Source organism: Lepidochelys kempii, chromosome 1 (assembly GCF_965140285.1).
Source record: "Lepidochelys kempii isolate rLepKem1 chromosome 1, rLepKem1.hap1, whole genome shotgun sequence".
NCBI lineage: Eukaryota > Metazoa > Chordata > Testudines > Cheloniidae > Lepidochelys > Lepidochelys kempii.
In genome coordinates this window covers 250,193,627-250,221,472 of record NC_136380.1, presented here as the reverse complement: position 1 = coordinate 250,221,472, position 27,846 = coordinate 250,193,627, and the positions used below count along the sequence as shown (strand labels likewise).

At 44.1% G+C, this 27,846-nt stretch overlaps 1 protein-coding gene across 6 annotated transcripts in view; it reads left to right on the top strand.

The window, feature by feature from the left end:
- The first annotated feature begins 3,548 nt into the window (after positions 1-3,548).
- The window catches only part of ATP6V0A4 (ATPase H+ transporting V0 subunit a4), a 59,084-nt gene continuing 34,786 nt past the window's right edge, over positions 3,549-27,846 (top strand). For 2 of the 6 annotated variants that reach the window (XM_073322839.1, XM_073322800.1), the window contains exons 1-10: positions 3,549-3,784; positions 7,081-7,275; positions 9,913-9,991; positions 13,354-13,448; positions 14,013-14,138; positions 14,547-14,641; positions 17,871-17,997; positions 18,719-18,801; positions 23,791-23,884; positions 27,219-27,431. In XM_073322839.1, the coding sequence (XP_073178940.1) occupies positions 7,159-7,275; positions 9,913-9,991; positions 13,354-13,448; positions 14,013-14,138; positions 14,547-14,641; positions 17,871-17,997; positions 18,719-18,801; positions 23,791-23,884; positions 27,219-27,431 (1,029 nt within the window). In that variant the 5' untranslated portion in view covers positions 3,549-3,784; positions 7,081-7,158. Of the gene's footprint in view, positions 3,785-6,044; positions 6,126-7,080; positions 7,276-9,912; positions 9,992-13,353; positions 13,449-14,012; positions 14,139-14,546; positions 14,642-17,870; positions 17,998-18,718; positions 18,802-23,790; positions 23,885-27,218; positions 27,432-27,846 lie in introns of all 6 variants that reach the window. The other 4 variants (XM_073322834.2, XM_073322809.2, XM_073322819.2 and 1 more) reach the window with 4 other exon arrangements.

The following is a 27,846-nucleotide window of genomic DNA, read 5'->3' as shown; positions in this document are numbered from 1 at the left end:
AACAAATTGTAGGTATAAATGGTCGGTTTTCAGAATGGAGAGTGGTAAACAGTGGTGTCCCCCAGGGGTCTGTTCTGGGACCAGTCCTATTCAACATATTCATAAATGATCTGGAAAAAGGGGTAAACAGTGAGGTGGCAAAATCTGCAGATGATACAAAATTACTAAAGATAGTTAAGACCCAGACAGACTGCGAAGAGCTACAAAAGGATCTCTCAAAACTGGATGACTGGGCAGCAAAATGGCAGATGAATTTCAGTGTTGATAAATGCAAAGTAATGCACATTGGAAAGCATAATCCCAACTATACATATAAAATGAAGGGTCTAAATTAGCTGTTACCACTCAAGAAAGAGATCTTGGAGTCCTTGTGGATAGTTCACTGAAAACATCCACTCCATGTACAGCAGCAGTCAAAAAAGCAAACAGAATGCTGGGAATAATTAAGAAAGGGATAGATAATAGGACAGAAAATATCATGTTGCCTCCATATATACATGGTATGCCTACATCTTGAATACTGTGCGCAGATGTGGTTGCCCCATCTCAAAAAAGATATATTGGAATTGGAAAAGGTTCAGAAAAGGGCCACAAAAATGATTAGGGGTGTGGAATGTCTTCCATCTGCGGAGAGATTAATAAGACTGGGACTTTTCAGCTTGGAAAAGAGATGGCTAAGGGGAGATATGATTGAGGTCTATAAAATCATGACTGGTATAGAGAAAGTAGATAAAAAAGTGTTGTTTACTACTTCTCATAACACAAGAACTAGGGATCACCAAATGAAATTAATAGGCAGCAGGTTTAAAACAAATAAAAGGAAGTATTTCTTCACACAATGCACAGTCAACCTGTGCTACTCCTTGCCAGAGGATATTGTGAAGGCCAAGACCATAACAGGGTTAAAAAAAGAACTACATATATTCATGGAGGATAGGTCATCAATTGCTCTTAGCCAGGATCAGCAGGAATGGTGTCCCTAGCCTCTGTTTGCCAGAAGCTGGGTATGGGTGATGGGATAGATCACTTGATGATTACCTGTTCTGTTCATTCCCTCTGGGGCCCCTGGCACTAGCCACTGCCAGAAGACAGGATACTGGGCTTGCTGGACCTTTGGTCTGACCCAGTAAGGCCATTCTTATGTTCTTACTTCACTCCTGCTTCTGTCTCCTTGGAGGTCAGAAATGAGGTTTCTTCTCCTGACAGTAAGTACCTCAGTTCAACAGCTGTCGCTTCCAGTTCTGGCTAGTTTAAATGAAAAGCTGAGTTCAATGACACAGGGTAGAACATGAGGAGCAAATCACAAGCAAAACAGGCACGAAGCAGGCAAGTGCTGGGCCAAGCAGAGTTTCTAGGCTCTAAAGTCACTTGGAGGATGCCAGGTGAGCAAGATGAAAACCTTAGGCCTAAATTTCCAAGGTAACCCCTGGTTTTAGATGCCTCAGCTTTCTGGGTACCCCAATTGGAGAAGGTGGGGGAGGTTCAGAAAGTGCAGAGCACCCTCCCTCTCAAGCTGAGCAACCAAAAACTGAGGCATCTGGAATCACTTGTCCTTGTTTGAAAATGTAGCCTTACGTATTCACAAGCTCTTTGTTTCTGCCAGTGTGGTTGTCTACCCCACCTGGTCAAACTGTGGCTTTCCGCTTGTGAGCTCACTGTTGTGTGTCCAGAAATGTCTGGGTCTTAGAAAGTGTGTCGTTGTCTCTTTTAACAGTCCAGAGTCAGCAGGTATTAGTCAATACCCTATTTTACGTAGTAACATGCATTATCATTAGCCTTCATGATTTTGCTTTGAGACAGGCCTTTGTCCCTCCAGTGGATCCCAGTCCCCAGCTATAGAGGGGTGTATATATCTGTAGCTAGGCCAACCTTGGGAGCTGTTTGTCCAATCACACAAGAACAATTTAGTCATATAGAGCTCAATTGTGCTTTTGAGGGTATGTCTACATTACAGCTGGGAGCGTGCTTCCCAGCATGAGTACACAGACGCACTAATTCTGCTTGAGCTAGCATGCTAAAAATACCAGTGTCGCCAGGAGTAGCATGGACTGCAGCTTGGGCTACCCGCCTGAGTACAAACACATCCGGACCCCTGGGTGCATACTTAGGTGGCTAGGGTGAGTCGATGCCCATGCTACCCCCAGGCAGGGCCATCCCTGGGGGAGTGCAGGGCCCACGACATAAGGCACCGAGTTTCTAATCTACTAGGGGGTGCTTCCCCTTCCCCCAGCTCAGCCCAGGAACTGCCCCCACTCTACCCCTTCTCCCAAGGCCCTGCCCCTGCCCAGTTCCACCCCCTCCCCCCGAACGCACCACGCCCACGCTCCTCTCCTCCCCCCCGCCCCCCGTGCCTCCCTTTGCAGTGAAACATCTGATCTGTGGTGGGTGGTAGACGCTGAGAGGGAGCGGGAGGTGCTGATTGGCGGGGCCCGCCGGCGGGCAGGAGGCACTGTGGGGAGGCGGAAGTTCTCATAGGGGGGCTGCTGGTGGCCACAGCTCACCTCCTCGCCCCCACCACCTGCCTGCCCGCCACTCTCCTCCTTGCCGCCTGCCCGCCTGCCCCTCACCTCCCCATTTGCTTCCTCACCCCACTCACCTGCGCGCCTCACCTCCCCATGATTTTATACAAGTGTGGGGCCTCCCAAAGCGCAGAGCCCAGGGCGGTCGCCCTGATTCGCCATACCCAAGGGAGGGCTCTGCCCCCAGCTAACTTGAGCAGAGCTGGCACATCTGCCTACCTGCACTGGGAAGGATGCTCCCAGCTGCAGCGTAGAAATACCCTTAGTCCACAGCCCTGAGCAAGGGGTAATTCATAAGAATCCCCACCCCAGGAGAGACCCTAGAAGGGACCATCCCTCTGAGACACCATTCCCTCCCTACTTCCCCTTTGCTCGCCATGTTGACGAGTAAAGGACTTCAAGTCTCTGGGGCTCACAATGTAGTAGCTTTCATGAGTACTAAAGTTCACTTAAATAATATAGTTTTCAAAAGGAAAAAAATAATGTTAAATCCCAACTCCCGTGAAATCAATGGGAGTTTTGCCATTGACTTCACTGGAGCCAGGATTTCACTGAGTCTTTTTTCTTTAGCATTTGAGGGGAAGGAATATAAAGCATCCATTTCCCATCACACAAACCAATAAAAATAAAGGTCCATAAAATCAGTATTCATGATCACTAACATAATACTCCTCATAGAACCTCTTTTTGGTGTGTAAACATTCCACATTAACCTCATACCAATGTTTGGCTGGAAGAAAGTCCTAAATCTCTCCTTGTTCCTACCTGATCTCCAGTATTGTGTCTTTGCCTTAAAGCTGATAGAGTTGTGTGAGAAACAGCTTGAAGGTTTTCTCTGTTTCCTGGGGATTGCTATTTCTTTAACCAATATTTGAATGAGCTTTCATTGGTTTATACTTCTCAGAGTATAGCACTTTACAAAAGTTCATTTTCGTTTGAGAGCACCTTGGCTGTGCAAGGAAGCATGTCCGATTTGTTATTAATCACAACAATTTGCACACTGACAAAACAGCCAACTCTTGTCACAGATCTGGCATGAAAAATTTAGAATGAGCCAGACAGCTCCTGATCCATTTCACTCCGTGTTTGTTTTAGGACAAAAAGGGTCTCTCTTCTCTGGTCTAGACCAGTTCAGCCCTTAAAAGAACTGGTTTCTATAGATATGTTAAAGAAAGAAAAGTTTACTTCGGTCCTTCATTTGCTGCTCAGTAGAATTGGAAGTAGTTCCAGAATTCTTCAGGCTCCATAAAGAGCAGGTGATCAAGGTAAGAACAGGCATTCATATTACCTAACACAAGAATTCTGGCTAGCTAAGCCAAAATGGAACATTTTCGTTGTTGTAGAACTACCTTTAGAATTGTTAAGACTTGATGGGCGGTTCTCCTCTCAGCCCTGCTAAGGAAACAGCCTACATAAAGTTTTTTGGTCATTGACCTGATGACACATAATAATATTCTTTTTAAATCAACAACTAACTCTTACAGCTATATCTAAACGTGTGTACATTCTAACTATAACTTAGGAGATCACAAATGGAGTAACTGTGGATGATTGTTTAGCTATCCCTTTGTCAAACTGAAGAATTTTGAGGAAAAGAAACCTGACAGCAACTCAGATTGGGATTATATTCCATATTAAATTAATAGTGGCTAAAGTAAATGAGAAACTTCTACTATGCTCATTAGAGCTGGGCAGGAAATAATTTTCCAGTCTGAAATCTTGAAAATTGTCACAAATCAAAAATCTGATTTTTAAAAAAAAACAACCCTCACTTTGGATTGGGTCAATCAAAATGTTTCATTTTAAAAAAATGTTGATTTGAGAACTGATTTCAATCTTGATTTTTTTTTTTACCTTTAAAGTATATAAATTACCTACAATTTCAAAATGAAAGTTGAAGATGTTGTTTCATAAATGTTGAAATGGGCTGTTTCAACAAATTTGAAACTTTTCTTTTCAAATGGGGAGATTTGTTGAAACTGAATAATTTAGGTTTTGATGATCTGTTTTCTCTGATGGAAAAAATGTTTTACTGTGAAATTCCCAACCAGCTGTATTGCTCGCATCCTATCTCAGCCATGTGAAACTGACAGATGATATATTTTATTTTAGCAAGTTATTAGTTATCAAATGTTCTGTTTTTCTATACCTTAAAACTACCTAGTGAATGGGTACAGTGAGTGATGCAATGAAAGCTCAGAGGAAAAGGGATATGCATTGACTCTATATATGAATAATTGACTTCATTGAATCTCCATAAATCAGGCCATTTATCACATTTTGTAAAACTCATCTATTATTTTTAGGGTGGTTTTTTTTAATGTCCTTGGTGCTTTAAATAAGAGGTGATTTGAACATACGCGGACCTACTAGGAATAAGCATTGCAAGATTGGGTTGAAAAAGAGAGCAGGTTAGGGACAGTTCCCTTCCCGCCTTTGTTATTAGGTGGAAGAAATTCATCAAGGGATGCAGTTAGTAGTCGAAGTATAAAAATGTCGGTTTGGGTCTGATTTTATTTTTAAATGCATGGAAATAATGTGTTCAATTGCATGTTTCTTCTGGCCAAGTGATTGCTATGTTTGTGCATTGAAATTAGCTGATTACATGCATGAATGCTCAATGACATGATTATCTGCAGTTTGCATGTGCGGTTACCTTATGTAAATAGTGATAATAGCATGCACAAAGCAAATGAAAAATTGCATGTGCATTTTGCGTATGTCATTACATGTGCCTTATTTTGAAAATAGGCCCTTTGTGAAAGAAAGAAAGAAAGAAAGAAAGAAAGAAAGAAAGAAAGAAAGAAAGCATTTTATAAAACAAATATTAGTATGAAACATTCCAAGAAATGTTGATTTAAATTTAAATGAAAATAGATTTCCCTTTTATGATGTAAACTGTCCCTTGCTGTGTTTGCAACCCAGACACCACATTGTGTTAGGAGTGAAACTGACATGAAACAGATCAGCCTCCCTTACCTATCTATATTCAAGATGAGTTTAATGGAACAAGATGTCAGGCCTCTTGGCTCATCACTTTTGTGGACAGTACTGTGAATTTCAGTTTCAGTATCCAAACATGTTAATCACCCACATTTGGGTGGTCTGAAGTGCCCAGATCCTATGCTGGGCACAGGGAGAAGAGGAGAGGGCAGGATTCACTCACCTGTTTAATGTAGAAGACCTATGAGACTCACCTCCCATGACAAGCATGCACCCCTCCCAACCCCCCACTAACCTTCCATCCTGCCATAGGGTGACCAGATAGCAAGTGTGAAAAATCAGGACGGGGTGGGAGGTAATAGGCACCTATGTAAGACAAAGCCCCGAATATCAGGACTGTCCCTATAAAATCGGGACATCTGGTCACCCTACCCTGCCATGATGATGACTCTGTGGGCAACATGGCTACTGCCCTCAGGAGAGGAAGAAACACTCTTGTGTGTGTTGTGCTGCAGCACTTCTTCCTCGCCTGCAGGTTGTGCTGTGTAGAGAGCCCTCTCCCTGCTACTCTCCTCTCCCCAGGCCTGCTCCTTCCTCTCTTCCTCACTGCAGCTACCAGGAGGAGGAGAAGTGGAGGGACTGTGAGCAGACAGAGGATTAAAGGTGGGTAGGGTAACCAGACAGCAAGTGTGAAAAATCGGGATGGGGGTGGGGGGTAATAGGAGCCTATATAAGAAAAAGACTCCCAAATCGGGACTGTCCCTATAAAATAGGGACATCGGTCACCCTAAAGGTGGGAGAGGTGGACAGGGCACCCTTTCTGGATTCTCGCTCTCTCTCTCACCCTGATTTTCTGTTTGGAGAGTTGTGAGGTGTAAATAGGGAGAAGCAAACTAGATGCCTAAAATTCATCCAGTCTCCCTAATGCGTTAGTATCTTGGACAAAGACCATATATTGTTGTATACAGGGGTACTGCCCTTTGACTGCATTCTGCCCCCTTTTACGCGACAGGAGGGCCATGAGAGAGATGGGGGAAGCAGCTGGATCCGCATGTGCCAGGAATCCCCCTATCATAACGGGGGGTCCTCCTGCTGTCATAACAGCCCTACACCCCTTGCCCCCAAGCTGTGTCTGGGTGGGCAGGAGGGTGCATGGCTGGATGGCTGTTTGTTCTGGCTCCGGAATGACCTGGAGGTAGCAGTGTAAAGCGGCTGTAAAGTTAGAGCAGCCCTTTGGAGATCTGTTTGGGATTCGGTTAGTGCCCTCTGCAGCTGGGCTGTGGCTGACAGGCTTTGTAACCCCTCACAGCTAAACCCAGTTCCATCGTTGTCCTTAGCCAGGGCATATCAAAACAACCCAGTGCTCTGTACCTGTCACACTTTTACTGGGGCTGTCAATTACAGTTAACTCAAGTGATTAACTCCAAACAAATGAACTCGATTAAAAAAGTGAATCGCAATTAATCGCAGTTTCTTGCCATTAATCACGATTAATTTTTTGTAATCGTTTGACAGCCCTAATTTTTACCAAAGGTACAGATTTTCTGGATGCCCAGCATTTAGAGTTCATTGTATTGGCTTAATAAGCCAGCATTTATACTGCCCTTTACATTTTAAGGTTTGTCACAAGGCAAACAAGCCAGCGTCACCACCTTAATTCTCCCATCAACACTGGTGCAGAACAAGAGCGAGCGAGATGGCGTCAATGTTCCGGAGTGAGGAGATGTGTCTGATGCAGCTGTTTCTCCAGGTGGAGGCTGCCTATTGCTGCGTTGCAGAGCTTGGCGAGCTGGGCCTGGTCCAGTTCAGAGATGTAAGTAGTTATGAGAGGTTCTGGGGTAGGAATGTTGGGATCAGCTATTAAAGGGCCACTGTAAATGTGGTTGGTCCCAAAAGATGCTGGGACAATAGATTAATCTGGAAGGCGGGGATGCTACAAAAGTTTTTATAGTGCGGGTGCTGAGAACCCTTGAACCAAACTGTAATCCCTGTCTATAATGGAAACCACTTCGAGCCAGGGGATGTGGCAGACCCCCTGCATCTCTAGTTCCAGCACCTATGCTGGAAGGGCTTGGCATAAAGACTGTAAATACCTGCCTTGCTCTGGAAAGGAAGGAGGCCGTGGGATTCAGGCAGTGGACTGGGAGATCCGGGTTCAATTCCCAGCTCTGACACAGACTGCCTGCATGACTTTGGTCCAGTCGTTTATTTTCACTGCACCTCGGTTCCCCATCTGTAAAATGGGGATAAAAATATTTCCATTTATCTGTCCTGTCTATTTAGATGGTCAACTTGTGGAGGCAGAGACAGTCTGTGAGTCTGTGTATGCACAGAGCACACTGGGACTGTGATCTCACTTGGGCCTCTAGGCGCTACTCAAATACAAATACAGTAGAACCTCAGAGTTACGAACACCTCGGGAATGGAAGTTGTTCATATCTCTGAAGAAAACATTGTGGTGGTTCTTTCAGAAGTTTACAACTAAACATTGACTTTAATGCAGCTTTGAAACTTTACTGTGCAAAAGAAAAATGCTGCTTTTCCTTTTTTTTTTTTTTAGTAGTTTACATTTAACACAGTACTGTACTGTATTCCCCCCCTTTTTTGGGGGGGTCTCTGCTGCTGCCTGTTGCGTACACCAGTTCCAATTGAGGTGTGTGGTTGACTGGTTAGTTCATAACTCTAGTGTTCAGAATTCTGAGGTTCTACCGTAACAATAATTACTCTGAGTTTACTGTTACACATAATACTCTTCCTATCATTGACTTTCCAGTTTGATCGGATTACCTGAACAGTGTCCCTGTCTGAAAATTGAAAGTAAAGGTTTATTTATATGTCTGTTTAAGGCCAGATACAGTATGGTAAACAGAGCCACAGTCTAAATTATCTACAGTAAAGGGGGTTTCTTCTGTGAGAATTATAATAACTTGTAAGGGGAGTATTTGGAATTGCTGGAGTCCAAGGGTGTCTACTACACTACAATGCAGTCTATGGCCACCCTTACCCATAATTTAATATGGAGATACGATCCACAGAAATTACATCCACAGAGCTCCATTGTAATCAGAGCAGAGACATCTTGGCTCCAGATAGAGCTTTGCTTGCTGGGTATTGTAGTCTCTATAGTAAAGATGAGCAAGGATGCAATGTCTCCATGTGATGCCAATTATGCATGATTGAAGTATATGCACAGTGTGGTGCTTCTGCAAAAATCTAAGCCCATCAAGGAAGATGCTGCTCCTCCAGTTCATCAGCTAAATCTGAGCCTGATGCCAGAAGTTAGATTCAGCTAAGAAAATATGAACCATTTCTCTGCATGCCAATTAGGCATCATTTGCATATCCTTAAAGTCAATCCCCATCACCCACCTAAATCACCTGGTTACCTTTGGTGGTTTTCCAAAGTGGGTATCTACAAGAACGTTGTTTTTGGAGAGCAAAAACTGCAGCATGAGGTTTATCTGTACAAGGAAGGGACTATAAAGTATTTATACAAGGCTTGAAACTGAGATTTATTGGTAACTGCCAGTAGTGAATGGCATAGCGACAGACATATCCTTGGTGAATTAGCAGACCAAAAGAGTCTGCTGTGGGACATGGAAAATTCATGAGTATTTTTTCTGCCGTGGTGCTGTTGGTAGCACTGGCGGAAGCTGTACTGCAGACAGGAGGCAATGGTTAGTGTCTTCCACCGCTGGAGCTGCATCAATGCAGATAAATGTTTACTAATTTGCTTAGTGTAAACAAGGTATATGGAATGTGCCTCACAAAATTACACCCCAAATAGTTACACCTGTGACATTGGCATGTACATCCCCAAACAGAGGTTTGGTTATTTAAAGAAATGAGAGGAAAGAGGATTCAGAGTCTTGTTCAGGAGAATATCAAGTCTCCCATTGCTAGGACCCCAGTTCATATCCAAGCGAGGTCAGCAGTGGTGGAGAATAATTGTCTGATGCCTGTTCAGTGGTGCTGGTGATACAAGTTCAGGGATCTTGGTTCAGTTCCTCGGTGGCAAGTGGGGAAGAACTCTCCTCTGTCAGGATAATGAGCAGGCTGTCTTGAGTGAATCACTGGCTGAATTCTGTGGTCCCTGTTATGCAGGAGGTCAGACCAGATGGTCCCAGTGGTTCCTTCTGGCCTTAAAATCTATAAAATCCAAGAAGCCTTTTCTACCCCTGCTCAGACCTCTGGCAGCCAGAGAAGCCATGACTGAATGGGCCAAGCATACCAGTTAAGGTTGAGGCACAGTGATTGTCTGAAGAAGTTTTGTATTCCCATTGTTTGTGTGGTGCCTGTTGTGTGGCTAGGAGGCTACAAGTTTCAGTAATATGCAAAGGCAGCATCTTTCACCCACGCTAATATACAGTTAAACTAAAAGTCTCCCAACTGGCAATGTGCATTCAGCCCTGGGTTTGTTTGGGTTTTTTGTTTTGTTTTTTAATTTCTAGTTGAATGTGAATGTGAACAGCTTCCAGAGAAAGTTTGTGAATGAAGTCAGAAGATGTGAATCCTTGGAGAGGATCCTCCGTAAGTAGACATTTGTACAATGCTACTGGCTCCAGAAGTGGTAATCTACTATTTCAAAAAGCAAAGTGATCTAACTAGCAAAATTGAATGGAATTTGTTCTAAAGATGGCAAAGCTTTCATTAGAAAGGCTTTGTACTTTTCATCTGAAGGCTTTGAAGTGTTTGCATGCACCAATTAAGTGCCACTATACTACTGGGGCTGGGGAGGGGGAGTGTACGTATCACACCTATTTTGCATATGGGTAAAGTCAGAAGAGAGGTTAAGTGTCCTGCATAAAATCACATTTCCAGCAACTGGGCTGGAAATGGAACCCGGGGTCCTGACTCCTCGTCCTGTGTTCTAACCATTAGAACATACTTCCTGCAGCAAAGCACACTGTCCCAGTCAGAGATTTCTTTAAAAAGCCGGCAGGCAATAAAAATGGGGGGGTTTTTAAGCTGTTTTTTCTTAGTCATTATTTTTGTGGAGCTTGCTAGGAAATGGTATCAAGTGAAGTGTCCATAGGATCCTTAAAATGTCTACTTTTCTACTGTGTGAGGGGGAAATAATTACACTCCCTTAGCATTTATAGTGCTAATCACCCATTGATCCTCATGCACCTTGCAAAGGTGGGTAAGCGCTATTCTCCGCATTTTATAGGTGGCTCTATTGAGGGCCAGAGAGGTTAAATTTCGTGTCCAGTGTCTCACAGTGGGTCAGTGGCACAACTAGGGATAGACCGTAGGTCTCCTACCTTCCAGCCTTCAGCTCTATCCCTTTTGGAAGAGGGCCCTGGATACTTAAGACAAGTGCTGCTTGTTGGGGAGAGGAGGGTGAAAGCTGTTGTTGCCTGGGGACAGTTTTTCAGTTGGTGTTGCAGGGTCCGGATTTTGAAGGGGTGCAATCAAAAAGTCAGTGGCCAAGGATATAGGGCTAGATTCACAAAAAGACATAGGTACCCTAACTGCTATTTTAGGCACCTAAATCCCAGAATCAGGCCCCACCGGGTTTCACAAACCCCCGGTCAGCTGCCACTGAATTCTGTAGGCAACGAAACTCATTTGGCGGCTACATTTTTGCATTAGAAGTTCCCTCTGCCCCTGTCTTTCTTTCTCCGAGCACGTGCACTGCTGCTCGCTCTAGACATCCAGATGCCCAAGCCCCAGTGTGATGCCTGAACTGCGGGAAGATCAGTTTTCCTCTGCCCAACTCACCTGTGGGGCCCAATCTGGTAAGCAGGCCCAGAGCTTGCCTACCAGATTGGGCCCCTGCAGGTGAACTCACTCAAAACAACTGGAGGGGAGGAGAGGGGAGGGGAGGAGGAGCTCCCTCATAACTTTTAGTCCAGTGGCTAGGTTGGTCACCTGGAATGCATGAGACCTCTGGTTCAAGTCTCGCTCCAGCTGCAAGGAGATGGGATTTGAACAGGGATCTTCCATCTCTCAGGTGAGTGCCCTAACCGCTGGCCTATGGGATAGTCTGATATGGGGTTTCCGCCGTTTCTCCTGTTGAAGCTGTTCCACTTGGCCCCTAGCACCAAGAGAGAATCCCAAAAGAGGGTGGCACCTCTCTCCAGCTTGGATTTAGGCCGTGAACTCCCTGAGAGGGGTGGGGCAAGGACTCCCCCCTTGCTTTGGCATCTCTCATTAGCTAGTTCAGGTGAGGAGCTGCCTAGCATGCCGGCTTTTGTGAATCCCATTCTCAGGTGCCTGTCTCATTCATTGTCCAGGAGCCTGGGCACCAAACCCTGGCTGTGTGATATCAAAGCGAGGAGGTGCAAGGTTCAAGGTGTCTAAATAAATCTATTGTATGAAATGAAACACAGGAAAAATGTAGGCTGGATAGCAAAGAACCTTTGCTACCAGTGGGATCTATTCTATTGCAGTGTATTCTCCTGAGGTACTCCTGGGGGAATTCTGCGCTACTGCACATGCGCATAATTAATGAGCCCTGCAGATTTCTAATTTTTTGTGAGGAAAAAAGCTTCTGCCAAAATGTTGCTGCAGTTCCACCTTTTGCACACCAGAGGGTGCTGTGGCAATAGAGCAAAGCTGCAGCTCCCCAACAGCGAGGGAAGGAGAGAGCTGCGTTCTTCGCAGCGGGCCAGGTCAGGAGACAGAGGTATGGGGAGACAGACAGTTTGGGATGCTGCTGGGTCAGATCGGTTCAAAACAGCTAGTGGGGGAGGACAGACTGGGACAGGGGCTGAATGGGAGTTGAGGTGCAGGGCCACATGGGGACAGGGGGAGGAGTGCAAAGCTACATGGGGATGGGAGTGGCTGGGTGGGGGCACAGAAACACATGGATACAGGAGGAGGGGGTGCAGGGAGACAGGGACAGGGGAGTGGCTGGGTGGAGGCACAGAGACACATGGGGAGGGGGTACAGGGACACAGGGACAGAGAGTGGCTGGGTGAGAGCACAGAGACACATGGGGACGGGCAGATGTGTCTGACTGAATGGGAGAGGCTAGGGGTCAGCCAGGGTCTGCATGGGGAAAGCTCCCTAACAATCCCTCCGCTCCCCTGTTCCATACTTTTCCCACCCATACACAACAACCCTCCAAGTTCACACCCAGGCTCCTTCCCAGCAATGTACTTTCCTCTCCCTCAGCACCTCTATTAGCTCTGACTCCCCCAAACCTTTGCACTTTGCTTCTGAGGGGTGTGGGAAATATGGTTCTGTATTGTAGTTTAAATGAATTATTACTCAGAGTTCTGTATTAATATGCTTAGTAAGGAATCTATTTGTCAAAAAACATTTCCTGAATCTTTTTGTTATCTGTATTGTTACAGATATACTTGCTGACAGGTATTTTGAAATAAATGACCAAAAATAATTGAAACTGGTGTGTTTATATTGTGTTATTTTGACAAATAAAATATGCAGCATTTTGTAGAATTTTAAAATATTGTGCGCAGAATTTTTAATTTTTTGGTACAGAATTCCACCAGGAGTACTAAGGGAGGTTGGAGTAGCCCCCCCCCCACCCCCTTGAGGATTTGAAACTGCTGGAGAAACCACTGTATGCTGTGTTGTAAGGAACAGCAGGCTGGAGAGCAGGCACAATGAACTGATGATCATTTTCTACTGCCGTGCTATGATTAGGTTAGCTTCGTACTACAGGCACGATTCCCAGGTGTATACAATTATCTCCTCTGGAGAAGGAGCAGCTTCCTTACTGCTGAGGGAGGCTCCAGGGAGCCAGATTCTTGGGTGTCGAAGAGTTCCACAAATATTTGGTGAATCTCCTAGAATAAGTGTCGAATGACATTTGGATACTGTGATCATGTGTCATGATGTCACATGCGGGTCACCACCGCAGGCCGTGTCAGTGACCCCAGGGAAAGCCTAACAGTGCCTTTTGTGTGGTTTCCTTGCAGGCTTTCTGGAAAATGAAATGGAAAATGAGATTGTGATCTTCAAACCTGAAAAGTATCCTGAGACCCCCCTGCCTCGAGAAATGATTGATCTGGAGGTACAGAATTCTGCCCTGCCTCGGGGGCATATGGAGCAAGATTGGGCAGGGGAGGAGTGAAATTACATATATATCCATATATTTAACATTTCAGGAAAAACATGTGGGTCCCAGAAGTGGAGGCAAGTGACTCACCAGTGACAGATTCTCATGGGTTAGCCATGTTATTCTGTAGTTGTGGCACAATCCTGTGTACTAGATTAGTAATACTGCATTTATATATCGCTGATTGGTTTTAATCGAGGTTGACTGTCACTGTTTGTCTGGGAAGAGACCATGATCTCTCTTCACGTAGAATGATGGTCTGCTGGCTTGCCTAATTTAATGCCTAAATATAACTTTGAGTCACTGCATGTAACAGAGAAGGTGGCAGGGGGAAGGTCAGGGGTTTTATAGCTGTGTGCATGTTCCTAAACAGCCAATGCATATTTTAAAATGTTCATTGCACAATCGTACATGTCTGCCCATATTATTTTACAATCCTTTTGACAGGGATGTGGCAGCCTGTAAAAGGATAACTGGGCCTGTCTTGAATCTTTCCTGTTTTGTTTTGGTTGTAAACAGACGGTTCTGGAGAAATTGGAGAGTGAGCTGCAGGAAGCCAATCAGAATCAGCAAACCCTGAAACAGAACTTTCTAGAACTGACTGAACTAAAACATCTCCTGAGGAAAACTCAGGACTTCTTTGAGGTGAGAGTTCTTCAGATGTGTTACTATCTGTCAGTTTTGTCCTTCTTTCTTTTCGCAGAGGGGTTGATGAATTTTAAAGTTGTTTATGCTTTTGGCTTTATTTTGGGGGGGGGGGTGTAAAAAAGACTCCAGATTTCCTTTACTGCAGATTCGAGGTCAAATTTTCCAAAATGCCTTGGTGAGCCTAAGTCTCACTGGGTCTCAGGCTTCTCAGTGCCTAAATCTCATGGGCTCCTAAGTCACTTAGACACTTGAAAGTTTGGTCTAGACACTTGGTCTAGCTCTCCGTAAAAAACTGTCTTCAGACAAAAAATAGCAACAGTAAAGATGTGACAACAGTTAAATCCATTGGAACATGTTAGTGTTTTTAAAATAATTTCAAAAGAAAATGATGATTTCTGCTTTCAGACAGAAACCAATCTGCCAGATGATTTCTTCAATGAAGACACTTCTGGTCTGTTGGAATTAAGAAGTACTCCTACTGCAGTGGCTGCAAAGCTGGGGTCAGTGTGGTTATAGGCTTATAGCTTTAATAAGGCCAATGCAAATATACCCTTCCCTTTTACTTCCACCAGCATTAATAAGCTGGTTTCAGCACCATGACCCAGTCTTAGAGGTTTGCTGAATTCGGTTCCTATCTTCAGATAGCTTAGTACAGGCTGCTTTTCAGTCTCTTAATTGTAACTCATTGATTAAAATGAAAGCAACGTTAGTGTTTTGAAGGAGACAATAGATGATTAAAAACTGATCTTTATGGCTCAGACTATTGCTAAATGGGATGGACAGCCTTTCAGCTCCAGGTCACTGGTTCAAATGTGCCTAGTGACTGAAAATCACTGCCATCTGACAGCTGTTGAGTGGCCTCTGGGAAACTTAGTGAGGAAAATGGAAAGGAGCATATATTCTGATAAGTCAAGTGTTAAAGTGCAATTAGGCAGGCCAAAAAAGAATTTGAAGAGCTACTATCAAAAGATACAAAAAGTAATAGCAAAATTTATTTTAAGTACTTTAGAAGCAGGTAGCCCGCAAAGCAATCAGTGGGGCCACTGGACGATCAAGGTGCTAAAAGAGCACTCAAGAAAGTCAAGGCTGTTGCGGAGAAGCTAAATGAATTCTTTGCATCAGTCTTCACTTTGGGGGATGTGAGGGAGATTCCCACACCTGAGCCATTCTTTTTGTGAGACAAATCTGAGGAACTGTCTTAGATTAAAGTGTCATTAGAGGAGCTTTTGGAACAAATTGATAAATTAAACAGTAATAAGTCACCAAGACCAGATGGTATTCACCCAAGAGTTCTGAAGGAACTAAATATGAAATTGCAGACCTGCTAACTGTGGTATGTAATCTATCATTTAAATCAGCTTCTGTACCAGATGGCTGAAGCATAGCTAATGTAACACCGATTTTTTTAAAAGGCTCCAGAGGTGATCCCGGTAATTTCAGGCCAGTAAATCTTACTCCAATACCAGGTAGATTGGTTGAAACTATAGTAAAGAACAGAATTATCAGACACATAGATAAACATGATATATTAGGGAAGAGTCCAACACGGCTTTTGTAAAGGGAAATCATGCCTCATCAATCTATTAGAATTTTTTGAGGGAGTCAACAAGCATGTGGACAAGGCTGATCCGATGGATATAGTGTACTTGGACTTTGAGAAAACTTTTGACAAGGTCCCTTACCAAAGGCTCTTAAGGAAACTAAGTAGTCATGAGATAAGAGGGAAGGTCTTCTCACGGATCAGTAACTGGTTAAAAGATAGGAAACAAAGAGTAGGAATATATGGTCAGTTTTCACAGAGGAAAAAGGTAAATTATGGGGGCCCTCAAGGATCTGTACTGGAACCAGTGCTATTCAACATATGCATAAAGTTCTGGAAAAAGGGATAAACCGTGAAGTGGCAAAGTTTCAGAAGATACAAAAGTATTCAAGATAGTTAAGTCAAAAACAGACTGCAAAGAGTTACAAAGGGATCTCACAAAACTAGGCGACTGGGCTACAAAAGGGCAGAAGAAATTCAGTGTTAATAATGCAAAGTAATACACACATAATCCAACTATACGGACATAATGATGGGGTCTACATTAGCTGTTATCACTCAAGAAAGAGATCTTGGAGTCATTTTGGATAGTTCTCTGAAAGTAGCTGCTCAATATGCAGTGACTGTCAAAAAAGCAAACAGAATGTTAGGAACCATTAAGAAAGGGATAAATAAGACAGAAAATATCATAATGCCACTGTATAAATCCATGGTACGCCCACACCTTGAATAATGATTGCAGTTCTGGTTGCCCCATCTCAAAAAAGATATATTAGAATTGGAAAAGGTACAGAGTAGGGCAATAAAAATGATTAAGGGTATGGAACAGCTTCCGTCTGAGGAGAGATTAATAAGAGTAGGACTGCTCATCTTAGAAAAGTGACAACTAAGGGGGGATATGATAGAGGTCTATAAAATCATGACTGGTGTGAAGAAAGTAAATAAGGAAGTGTTACTTACGCTTTCGTATAACACAAGTACCATGGGGCTCCCAGTGAAATAATAGCCAGCAGGTTTAAAACAAACAAAAGGAAGTATTTCTTCACACAATGCACACTCAACCTTTGGAACTCATTGCCAGGGGATGTTGTGAAGACCAAAAGTATAATTGGGTTCCAAAAAGAGTTAGATAAGTTCGTGGAGGATAGATCTGTCAATGGCTATTAGTCAAAATGGTCAGGGATGTAACCCCATACTCTGCGTGTCCCAAAACCTCCAACTGCCAAAAGCTGGGACTAGATGACAGGGGATGGATCTACAATAAATTGCCCTGTTCTGTTCATTCCTTCCAAAGTCTCTGACACCAGCCACTGTTTGAATTTAGGATACTTCACTAGATGGACCATTGTTCTGTCCCAGTATGGCCATTATGTTCTAATGAAAGATGTGCACATCACAGAAACCACCGCTGCAGTTTACACTCAGGGCTTGTCTACAGCAGAAAACTGCAGTGAGTTTGAATGCAGTCGAGTCAGATGGCATGATGATGACTGTGACTTTGCAGCAATGTTGGCTAAGACAAGTCACGTTCAGCACTGTGTTAGCTCGTCGTGGTTAAATCTCCATATAGTGGTGTTTTGTAAAGTAGGCAATTCTTCAGTGGCCCTCATGATGGCATGATTGCCTTGAGTCAGGGCTTAGTTACTCCAGCCTTGCGCTAGAGAAAGAGGGAGAGAAAGCCGGGAAACTGAACTCTGTTCTAAACCTTTGACCTCATCGGGTTGAGGCCGAGGTACATTGTTCGGTCAATATGGTGAAACTCACATGCCCTGCCTATGCTGCACCGGCTGTGTGTATGGAGAGTATTTCAGTTTCCAGTGCTGTCATCCAGGTGCCTTTCACCATCACTATATCCGCTTCACATATTTAAGAAGAGAATGAATCATTCTCTCCCTGTTCCTCTCCCTCCCTCCCCTAATCGTGAAACAGAGAGGTGGGCTTATGGCCCCCTAAGAAGATAGAGAAAAGTGAATAGATTAAGAAGTAAGATCCATGCTTGAACTTCTCTTAATAAAGAGGCCTCACCTAACTACAGCCACACCTGTGGCCAGGGTCCCAGGTTGGATTTGAATGTGAATACAGTCTATCGTAGACTACGGCGCCTTAATGGTTATAAAACCCAGTGTGGTACATGTTCAAAAATATTTAAAATATGCCTGCCATTTATCAGTCTTGTTAACACTGCCTAGATTCACAGCAGGGGTGATAAAAAGGGAAAGGATGGTGCCTTTTGAGCGTTTATTGTGGAGAGCCTGCAGGGGAAACATCTATCTGAGGTACACTGAAATGGACACTTCCCTGGAGGACCCTATTACGGTAGGTATACTCCCGCTTTACCTCCTTCCCATTTTATGTGCACACACACACACACCTTTAGAGAAACCCAAACTACTGCCATGATAACCCTCTGCCACTCTACTGTACCTGCCACCTTAGTTAAACCTGGGGTTCAAAGAGGCTAATCCATATAGTAAGAGAGGCGGGACAAATATGAGGCGGGGAGGCCCTCTTTAAAACACAACAGATCTTTGTTTTCCCCATTTTCATTTGTTATGATCACTGTTGCCCATTTGGCCTGAGCAGTTTGCCAATAATCAGGGCCTTGTAGGGCTGTTTTCAATAGGATGAGGACTCACTGTCAGGTACGTTCTTGGTGTATTCTTGTTTATTTATGAAAGTGTACACAAAGTTCTGTGTCCCTGAACACAGTAGAAACAAACAGCGGTTTTCTCGCTCAGAAATTTCCAATCTGTCCCTCCAGCAAGCTCTGTGCCCAAGAAGCCCTGTCCTTTGCTTCCTCTGAGGGTCACACTTAGAACTCCTGCTGGCCTTCTGTCTCCAGTATACACAGCCTGCAACAGATATTCTAGCCCTTGTGTCTGCAACCCTCTGAACAGCATTTTGTGTTTTAATTATTGTTCTTGGAAAACTATTTTAAAAAATGCTGTTGAAAAAGGGTGACTAAAAATTTTCCCTTTTCAGTACTGTGCTGTACTTTGTTATGAGCATTTTAAAATCTGCCTGCATTGCTTTTCAGAAGGAACAGATGAAAAAGAATGTGTTCATTATCTTCTATCAAGGAGAGCAGCTCAACCAAAAAATCAAGAAGATTTGTGATGGGTAAGGCAGGCTGCTGAGAAAGTAGCAATGACTCTTTCGGGGGTGTTTACTTGGCAGGATTGACAAAAGGAGCCTGGGAGTACAGATTATTTCTCAGCACTCTGCTGTCAGTTCTACCAATTTGCTCAATCCTGCTTTTCAATTCTGTTGTGTCTAATAATAAAAATATATATCACTTTGGCATTTTAAAATTAAGGCCCTCAGTTTTCCAAAGTGACTAGAGATTTCAGGAGCCTCAATTTCTAGATTTCTAAGCTGATACCTTAATGGGCCTGGATTTCAAAAGGTCTCAGCACCCACTCTATGGAAATCAGGCCCTTATTAGGGTGTCAGAAGATGGGCAGTCCAAAACTGGGGATCCCTAAAATCTCTAGTCATGTTTGAAAATTTAGGACAAATTTTATTAAGCTTCTGTTTAAAGGATCTGGGGCTATGTTTTTAATAAACCTTTCTGTATTGAATTAACTGCTGACCTCTGTGCTAGTCTCTTTAACTGGTGTCAAAATGAAACAGCAAAGAATAAAAATTAAAATTAAAATCTTAAACATTCCGTCTCGTTCCCACCCTATTGAGCAAACTTTAAAAAAACGAATCAGGTCTAAATACTGCGTTACTGTTTTATAGCACTCAGTACTGATGGGCTTTGTACTGTGTAAGTCAGATTTGATTAACTGTCACTGTCACACATAACCCCCAACCCTTTGGCATGGTTAGCCGAAGTCTTAAGGCTGGCAGATTTTTGCAATGATGACTCCAAGAAAGAACCCTATGTGAGAACCAGAACTGATCATACCTGACACAGCCATCTGGTGGGTGGGTCTTTTCCTTGGTCCCTAGGCTCAGTCAAGACTGGATCGGGAAGGAGAATTTTCCCAGCAAAGGTTTTTGACTGTGGAGCTCCAACTTGACAATCTGACCTTTAAGATCTGCTCCTGCATAATTGATATCCATGAGAGTTTTGTCCTTCACTTCAGTGGGAGCGGGATCAGTCCCTTACTGGCTGCCTTTACAGCGTGCTGCAATAAGCAACAACCAAAATTTCTCATGTATGTAACAAGGCGACGACTATGCCTGAAGGCTTGTCTGTGCCAGGGCTGTCACCGGTGCCACCACCCAACCTGTTGTAGAACCAGCGGGAATTTTTCAGAAAACAATTTTAGTAGATATAAGAACTATCATCATTTTGGTTCTCAGTGTGGATTGAACTCAGGTCCCCAGAGCTAAAAGCGTGAACCTCTGCCCCTTGAATAAAAGGGCAGCAGCTGGGAGCCTAAGGGAGTTAGGTACTCAAATCCCATTTAAATTCAAAGGGAGTTAGGCACCAACACCTACACCCTCTACCTGAGAGCTGAAGCAGACTCCTCCTTTGTGGGAAGCAGACGCTGAGCAGTGGCTCTATGAACATGCCCATAGGTTCTCCTAATCCTGGTTAATTTAAAAGTAGAAATGAACTTGGTGGTGCCATTGTAGTCCTTAAAAAGCATTTGCTCACATCAGAAACCCAACATCATCAGTGCACAATTAAGCACAACCATTAACGGTTAATATTCTGCAGAACGCCTGGATTGGAATAGCAGGACTTTTACAGGTCAGAATAAGCTTTGATTGGGGGAACAGTATATGAAATGTTCGCACATCCCTCACTTGCAGTATGCTTGGCTCTAACTGAGAACATTAGTCTGCCAATTTCATGAGCATTAATCCCATGCACAAATTTATTAAAGAGACAGAGGGGTGGGAACAAGGAGATTTTCCCCTTTCTCTTAAGCTGGTGGCTGCCTAGATGCTAATGTGAATGCCAAAATGGGTTTATCAGCGTAAGCGTTCGCTGCTGAATTCTCCTTCAGCTTTCATAGATGTCTGTCATGAAGGCAAAGGCGATATTTAATATGCAAAGGGGCTGTTAACCGATCAAAGTAGCATTGCTGTGATAATGTGCAAAATGTAGGAACTCTACAGCACGGTGGAATAAGCTTTCAAGTTTGATGAAAAATACCAATTAAAAGATGGGCTAAGAGCTCTGAAGCATAAGAAGCTGGAGATAATTAAGTGGGGCTAGTAACCCTGGGATTCTTTTGCAGGATGTTTTGTGGTTAGAGATCCTGTTCAGAGTGGGAGGCTAGGTAAAGAGATATTGTTGTGATTATAGAGGGCTCAAATACACGGCTGTGTGTTTTGTTAAGTTTGCCACTGTTCTTCCTCACGCACGGGCTAGAACTGATCTGGGAAACATACCGTGACATGCCTTGAGACCATAATGTGACACGCATTTCTAAATGTCACATGCTGTCTTTTAAAATGATCAATGGAATGGTCGCTTTACACCAGCTGATAATCTGACCACGTACCCTTGTGTAAAAAAGCAGCATTCTCTTCTAGGCGTTCTTTTTCAACTGTTTGATTCATGGAGCCATATCTCAATACAGCCTTTGTGACATCCCCTGAAGTGACAGTGGTGGCATGAGCACTAGATAGTATGCCATCGCTGCATGAATCAAACAGCTAATGACTGAGAAATCTGTGTATAAGTAGAAGCTAATCTGTTACCTTGCACTCATTTATTTTCTGTAGTTAAAAATCTTATCCACTGAGAGAGCCTCGTGAGATGTGTGTCTTGTTTTGTGAGGGTCCCAGTGGACAGCAGGCCAGAAAAATCTGTCAGTGTACGCTACATGAGTGTAACACAAACTACAGCCTGCTCTGTGTGTAATTTTTGTACTGTTAGGGGTGGGTGTGTTTGTTTTTTGACTGCTTTAGTTATACAAGTACAACCCCTACAGTAGTTACAGTTATTCCTGAATAAAGGTGTTCTATGCCAATATTGTTTATTCCCCTTCCTGTACAGGAATAAGGCCAAGTCTACACTATGCGCTACAGTGACACAACTGCAGCCTAGCACTGTCATGTAGACCCTTCCTACGTCAATGGAAGGTGTTTTTCAGCCTTTGTAGGTAATCTACCTCCCTGAGTTGCAGTAAGCTGGTTGATGGAAGAATTCTTCAGTCTACCTGGCTGCGTCTACACCGGGGGTTAGGTCGGCTTAACTGCAGCACTTCGGGGCTTTTCACAGCCTTGAGCGATGTAGCTAGTTCAGTCTAAGTGTAGACCAGGCCTCAACTATATTGGTATAAGCACATTTACACTGGTATTGGTGAATCCAGATTGGGGGGGTGTAGACTTTTGTGTGTAGACAAGGCCTTAGTCATGCATACCGTGCTTTAACTGTAACTATCCCTGTACAGTTAAATCAGCAAAACCCTCCCAGTGTGAACACAGGTTTATCAATATAAAAGTGCTTCTACTGGGGTCGACACTTTTAGATTGAGTTCACGCCCCAGCCCAGGTAAACTCTACAGACTTCGGCTGGCATAGCTGTGCCAGTCAGGAGTGTGAAGAAGTGTGGTTCCTGACCAACACAGCTGTGCCAGCAGAAGCTCCCTGTGTAGATGCAATTATAGCGTCAAAACGGCTTTCACCAGTATAGCTTGTTTCACTCGGGGGTGGTTTTACTATACAAACTGCAGTTTTGCTGCAATAGCTGCATTCATGCTAGGAGTGCTTTGCTGATGTAGTATACAACTATAGCTATCCCAGTATAGCACTGCTTGTGTAGGCCTGGCCTCAGTCTACACAATACTGTACATTCTCAGTTTTAGTTGTTTACACTGGCAAATAAATATAGAAAACATACGTTATAGACTAACTGGGTTTTATTAAAATTTTCCTCAGTGAAGGCTCTTAAGCGTCATGTAACAGCTCACTGACTGGGGATATGCTGATTTTGCAATTGTGATGCAAAGAGAAAGGTGAATGGCTACTGTAAAGACATGGTGCTACAGGGACATCTATTGGCTGCTCTGTTCAATGACTGACTTTTCAGAAACTGCATGAAATGCCCCAATAACAGCTAAGCGGGTGAAATGAGACAATCACTATGCTCTTGAATGAACTCACATAACAAAATGATACCCCTCCCCCCAAAAGACAAAAATATCCTATTGCCTGTCAGTGAACAGTTTTTTCACAAAGCGATCGCTCTATATCTGACCTCTCAGTCCTCAGCCTCAAAGGGAGCCTGTACAGCATCTTCAAAAGATGAGCCTGGGAGCTTAAATTCATGACTTTGCTAGACACTAAATATCATGGCCTGAATCGAGACAGTGGGTTTATGGCCTATTACAACAATCTGTAACCCACCAATGTTAACAGGTCTCTTCACCTTGAGTGGTCCCTTGAAATATGTGTTATGCTAAACAATCTGTTCCACTTTGCATTTAGCTGGGGCACTCTTGAGTACATTTCCCAGACCCAAAGAAGAGCTCTGTGTAAGCTCGAAAGCTTGACTCTCTCACCAACAGAAGTTGGTCCAATGAAAGATATTACCTCACCCACTTTGGCTTTGCAGAAAATGTTATTTTTGTCACTCTTTAAAATCCTTTCCACTAAGGTTAGGTCTACATGTCAGCAAAACATATGTTGCTCAGGGGTGTGAATATTCCACATGAGTTACCCCAACGTAAGTGTTTCTGTGCACACCGCTGTGTTGGCGCGAGAGCTTCTCCTGCCAGCATCGCTTAGGCCACTCACGGAGATGGGTATTTTATGCTGACTGGAGAGCACTCTCCTGTCAGTATAGGGAGCATCTTCACCAGACGTGCTTCAGCGGCACAGCTGTATCCATTCAGTTGCCCCACTGCAGAGCTGTATGGATAGACATGACCTCAGGAAGATCAGGTACCTTAACTCACAGCACAGAATGAGAGGCCTGTTGTCTGAGCAGCCCCATTTGAATGAGAGTCTCATTTACTGTTGGGTTGAGGGAGGTTCCTATGTATAACTGCACCTCAGCTGCAATGCCAGTGCATCTCAATGCATGAAGTGGAGATGGGGACCAGTTTTCAACTGAAAAGAGTATGCAAATAGCCTTACAGATGACTGTGCATAGTGACAGTAAGCATGACTGGGTCTTTTCCCCCTTCTTCATACTAGGTTTCGTGCTACAGTATATACCTGTCCAGAGTCTGCTACTGAACGTCGAGAAATGTCTGATGGTGTGAACACAAGGATTGAGGATTTAAACGCAGTAAGTGACACTAGCTTTATTTAGGCCCCGATCCTGTGACTGACTGCATGCAGACAGACTGGCTCCTATGGTCCTGGGCAGCCCAGCTGACAACGGCAGGGATCCACACACAAATGGGGCTCTGGCTATGTACAGTCAGTTGCAGGATTGGGGACCTGGTGACGAGGACAGGCTCCAGGAATAGCTAATCATGGAATCATAGAACTGTAGGGCTGGAAGGGACCTTGAGAAGTCACCTAGCCCAGCCACTTGCATTGAGGGAGGCCCAAGTAAATTTAGACCAGTCCTGACAGGTGTTTGTCCAACCCTTTTCTCAAAATCCTCCCATAATGGGGATTCCAGAACCTCCCTGGGAAGTCTTTTCCAGAACTTAACTCCCTTATAGTTAGAAAGTTTTTCCTAATATCTGACCTACATCTTCCTTGCTGCAGATTAAGCTCATTACTTATTTTTCTACCTTCGACAGACATGGAGAACAATTAATCCCAGTCCTCTTTGTAACAGCCCTTCATATATTGGAAGACTCTTACCAGCTGCCCCCTCAGTCTTCTTTTCACAAGACTTAACGTGCCCAGTTTTTTAACCTTTCCTCATAGCTCAGGGTTTCTAAACTTTAGCATTTTTGTTGCTCTCCTGTGGACTCTCTCCAGTTTGTCCACATCTTTCCTGAAATATGCTGCCCTGAACTAGACACAATACTCCAGCTGAATCCTCACCAGTGCCGAGTAGCCAGGACAGTTACCGCCCATGTCTTGCATTCGACACTCCTGTTATTACAGCCAAGAATGACATTAGCCTTTTTTGCAGCTGCATCATATTGTTGACTCATATTCAATTTGTGACCTCCAGATCCTTCTTCTGCAGTGCTACCGCCTAGCCAGTCATTCCCCTTTTTGTAGGTGTGGGTTTGATTTTTTTTTTCCTTCCTAAGTGTAGTAAATTTGCACTTGGTCTTTTTTTAATTTCATCTTGTTGATTTCAGACCAGTTCTGCGACTTGTCAGCTGGGGCAGAGCCTTCTTTTTATGCACAGGGTGGTAGCTGTGCCATTTTCCATTAGATATAGGGAGAGCGATGCCGGGAAGGCCCCACACGTTAAAAGCTTAAGGGGGCGTGGTGGTAGATGAACAAAATACAAAAGTAGGACTCTCTCAGAAAAGGTGGTTGATTGCTGCCAGACTTATACCCTACAGCTCTGATATCTAGGGAGTACATGATGGTATGGTACGAACTAAAGGTTTTAGTAGCCTGAATATGGAACAGCTGAATTACAGGTCATCCAAGACAATATAATAATAATACTCTTACAGCACGTTTTAGCAGTAGATCTCAAAGTGCTTCCGAAAGAAGGTGTCATTGTCCCTGTTTTACCAGTAGGGAAACTGAGGCAAAGAGAAGGGAACTTGCTTGCCCAACTTCTCCAGTCAGGCCCGTGACAGAGCTGGAATAGAACTCAAGTCTTGTGCGTCCCAGTCTAGTGGTCTAACCACTAGGCAACACTGCTTCCCCTCAAGAGGTGCTGGTAACATATTTGTACCACATTGCATCATCATGTATGTGCCACATATGTGACAGAAAAATGTTTTTACAAATGTTTGAGAGAGCTTTACATGTTTTTATTGGAACTATTTTGTTTTGTGCAATAGCTTTAGCAGAGGATGGGGATCTCAACTCTTGTATACAAACACCTACTTTACCACCTGGTCCAACTGTATAGGGATGAGAGGGCACCATAAAACCCTTTAAAAATACCTGAAATAGCTTTACTGTACCTAAAATGGCTGATCTCTCAGGCCCTTGGTGTAGTAACAAGTCCTGAACCACTCTGGAAAGCCAGGGATCTTCCTTTTCCAGTGGTATCCATCTCCTGTTTCTAACTTTGAAATCTCAACCCTTAAATCTGTGACAGCGGCAGAACTGAAAATTACCCATCTTGGGCCTCAGAGGTGTATAATTTTGTGGGGAAAATTCCACATTTGAGGGGAAAGAAGCAAAAGTTTCTTTAACAGATTCCTTTGGGGGAAAAAAAACAGTGGCAGTTGAATGAAGAGGCTCTGAGACTTGTAGCAGTCGTCTAGTGAAGCTGGCTGAGCAGCTGAGTTGGCTAAAGGCACATGATAAATTGCAAAACCGTGTGATATATTAAAAATCCATGTGTTTGTGAGATAATTTATCCCACACGTGACCTTTGCTCTTAAAGGGCCTGATTGAACTCAGATTGCGGTCTGTGGAAAGACGCCCATTGGTTTGGATTGGGCGTTTAATCTATTTATTTGACTGGTTAGTTGGCACTGATAATGTCCTAAATAATCCATGAATTCTGCTGTCTTTGAATCACGCTGAGCTTTCCAAAACTCATTTGTTTGGATTGCTTTGACTTTTGTCACCCAGCCCCTATTTAGACACACATTAACCTGTAAGGCAGGAGGGTGGCATAGTAAGGATGCATAGTAAGGGTAAGAACTAGGGGCCGAGTGCTGTGGCCCATGCTCCACTTCATGAGTAGTGTGCGGAAGTCAGGATGGGGCCCTGAAAGAGTATGATAGTTAAAATACAACGCTCCCGCCCATTTATAAAGACACGGATTTTCCTCCATTTGAAAATGAGACTGATGCATTGGCCTGTTATGTTGTGCAAACTTTCGGTAATACTGCTCAGTGCGACACAGTGGGCAGCCCTCATTCTCTGTCTTTGTTCCAAACTGTCCCAGCTAGCAGTTAGAGATGCAGATGTTTATTTGACATGATATCATCCCCTCTCTAAATGCTCATGTCAGACTGACCCCCTGATAGTCTCACTGCTGACTAGCCAGCTGGTCAGGATTTTGCTTTTAATTCTGCGTGCCTCAGCCAGCCAGACTCCTCTCTCTGCTTGTTAGCTGTGGAGGCCTTCTTGAGAGAGACTGAACTAGGGCCTGATCCTACAATTGTTGCCCAGGAACTCCTGAAGGTGTCATCAGTGTTGAAGGTGCTCAATATCTGCAAGAAATATCTCAGCCCCTTTCAGGACCAAGCTCGCAATGAGCAGAGTTTTAAATTTCTGGTGTCAGGAAAATGTGCCTTACAGTATCAGCTACTGAGCCACTTCCCTGGAAAATTTCTTAACAGGAATGAAGCTGTGATAATTCTCCCCCGTTCGTCCCCCCAGTATTTCAGCTTTCCAGAGATTGGCAAATTGCGTCCATGTTCAGACATCTTTGAATGCCATTACCAGGTGTCTGGCTGACTCATACTAAACACCTGCAATCCTTCCTCAGGCTTCCCTAAAATGCAGCTGAAGGGCACCACACCAAATAAGTTCCCATTGCTTCACTATTGCTCCTGCTTTGCTTGCAGGTGATAACCCAAACGGAATCGCACCGCCAGCGGCTGCTGTGCGAGGCGGCTGCGAACTTGTGGACCTGGGGGATCAAGGTGAAGAAAATCAAAGCCATCTACCACATCCTGAATTGCTGTAACATTGACATCACCCAGCAGTGCGTCATCGCTGAGATCTGGTTCCCAGTGGCTGACTCCGGCAAGATAAAAAGGGCTCTCCAGCAGGGAATGGTGAGGGGCTAAGCGGCGCTTCCCAACCACTCTGTATCGGAGCCCCCTTCTTGCTTCGGAATGGACTCCCAGGACCCACCAGAGCTTCTTTTTCCTCTGCCAGTTTTTTTCGTCTGTCCCTCTCTTTTATCTCTCTCCTGTCCTTTTCCTTGTCTGTTCTTATTTTTGGCTCTCCCGGTTCTGGTGGCTCCTGTCCTCATTCCCTGACAGAGAGATACTCGTGGTTCAGGCTGGGTGGGGACATCCCTGGGTGCATCTGGAGTTGGGCCACATGTGCTGTTGTGGCTGAGCTGAGCTCTGCATTGAGTTGCTCTGAGCACCCAGCAGCATTAGGCCCACTCAGAGAAAGGAGGAGAGGTGAGCGGCCCTCATGGACTGCCTGCCCCTTCATTTGCGGCTGTGGGAGCACGTTTGA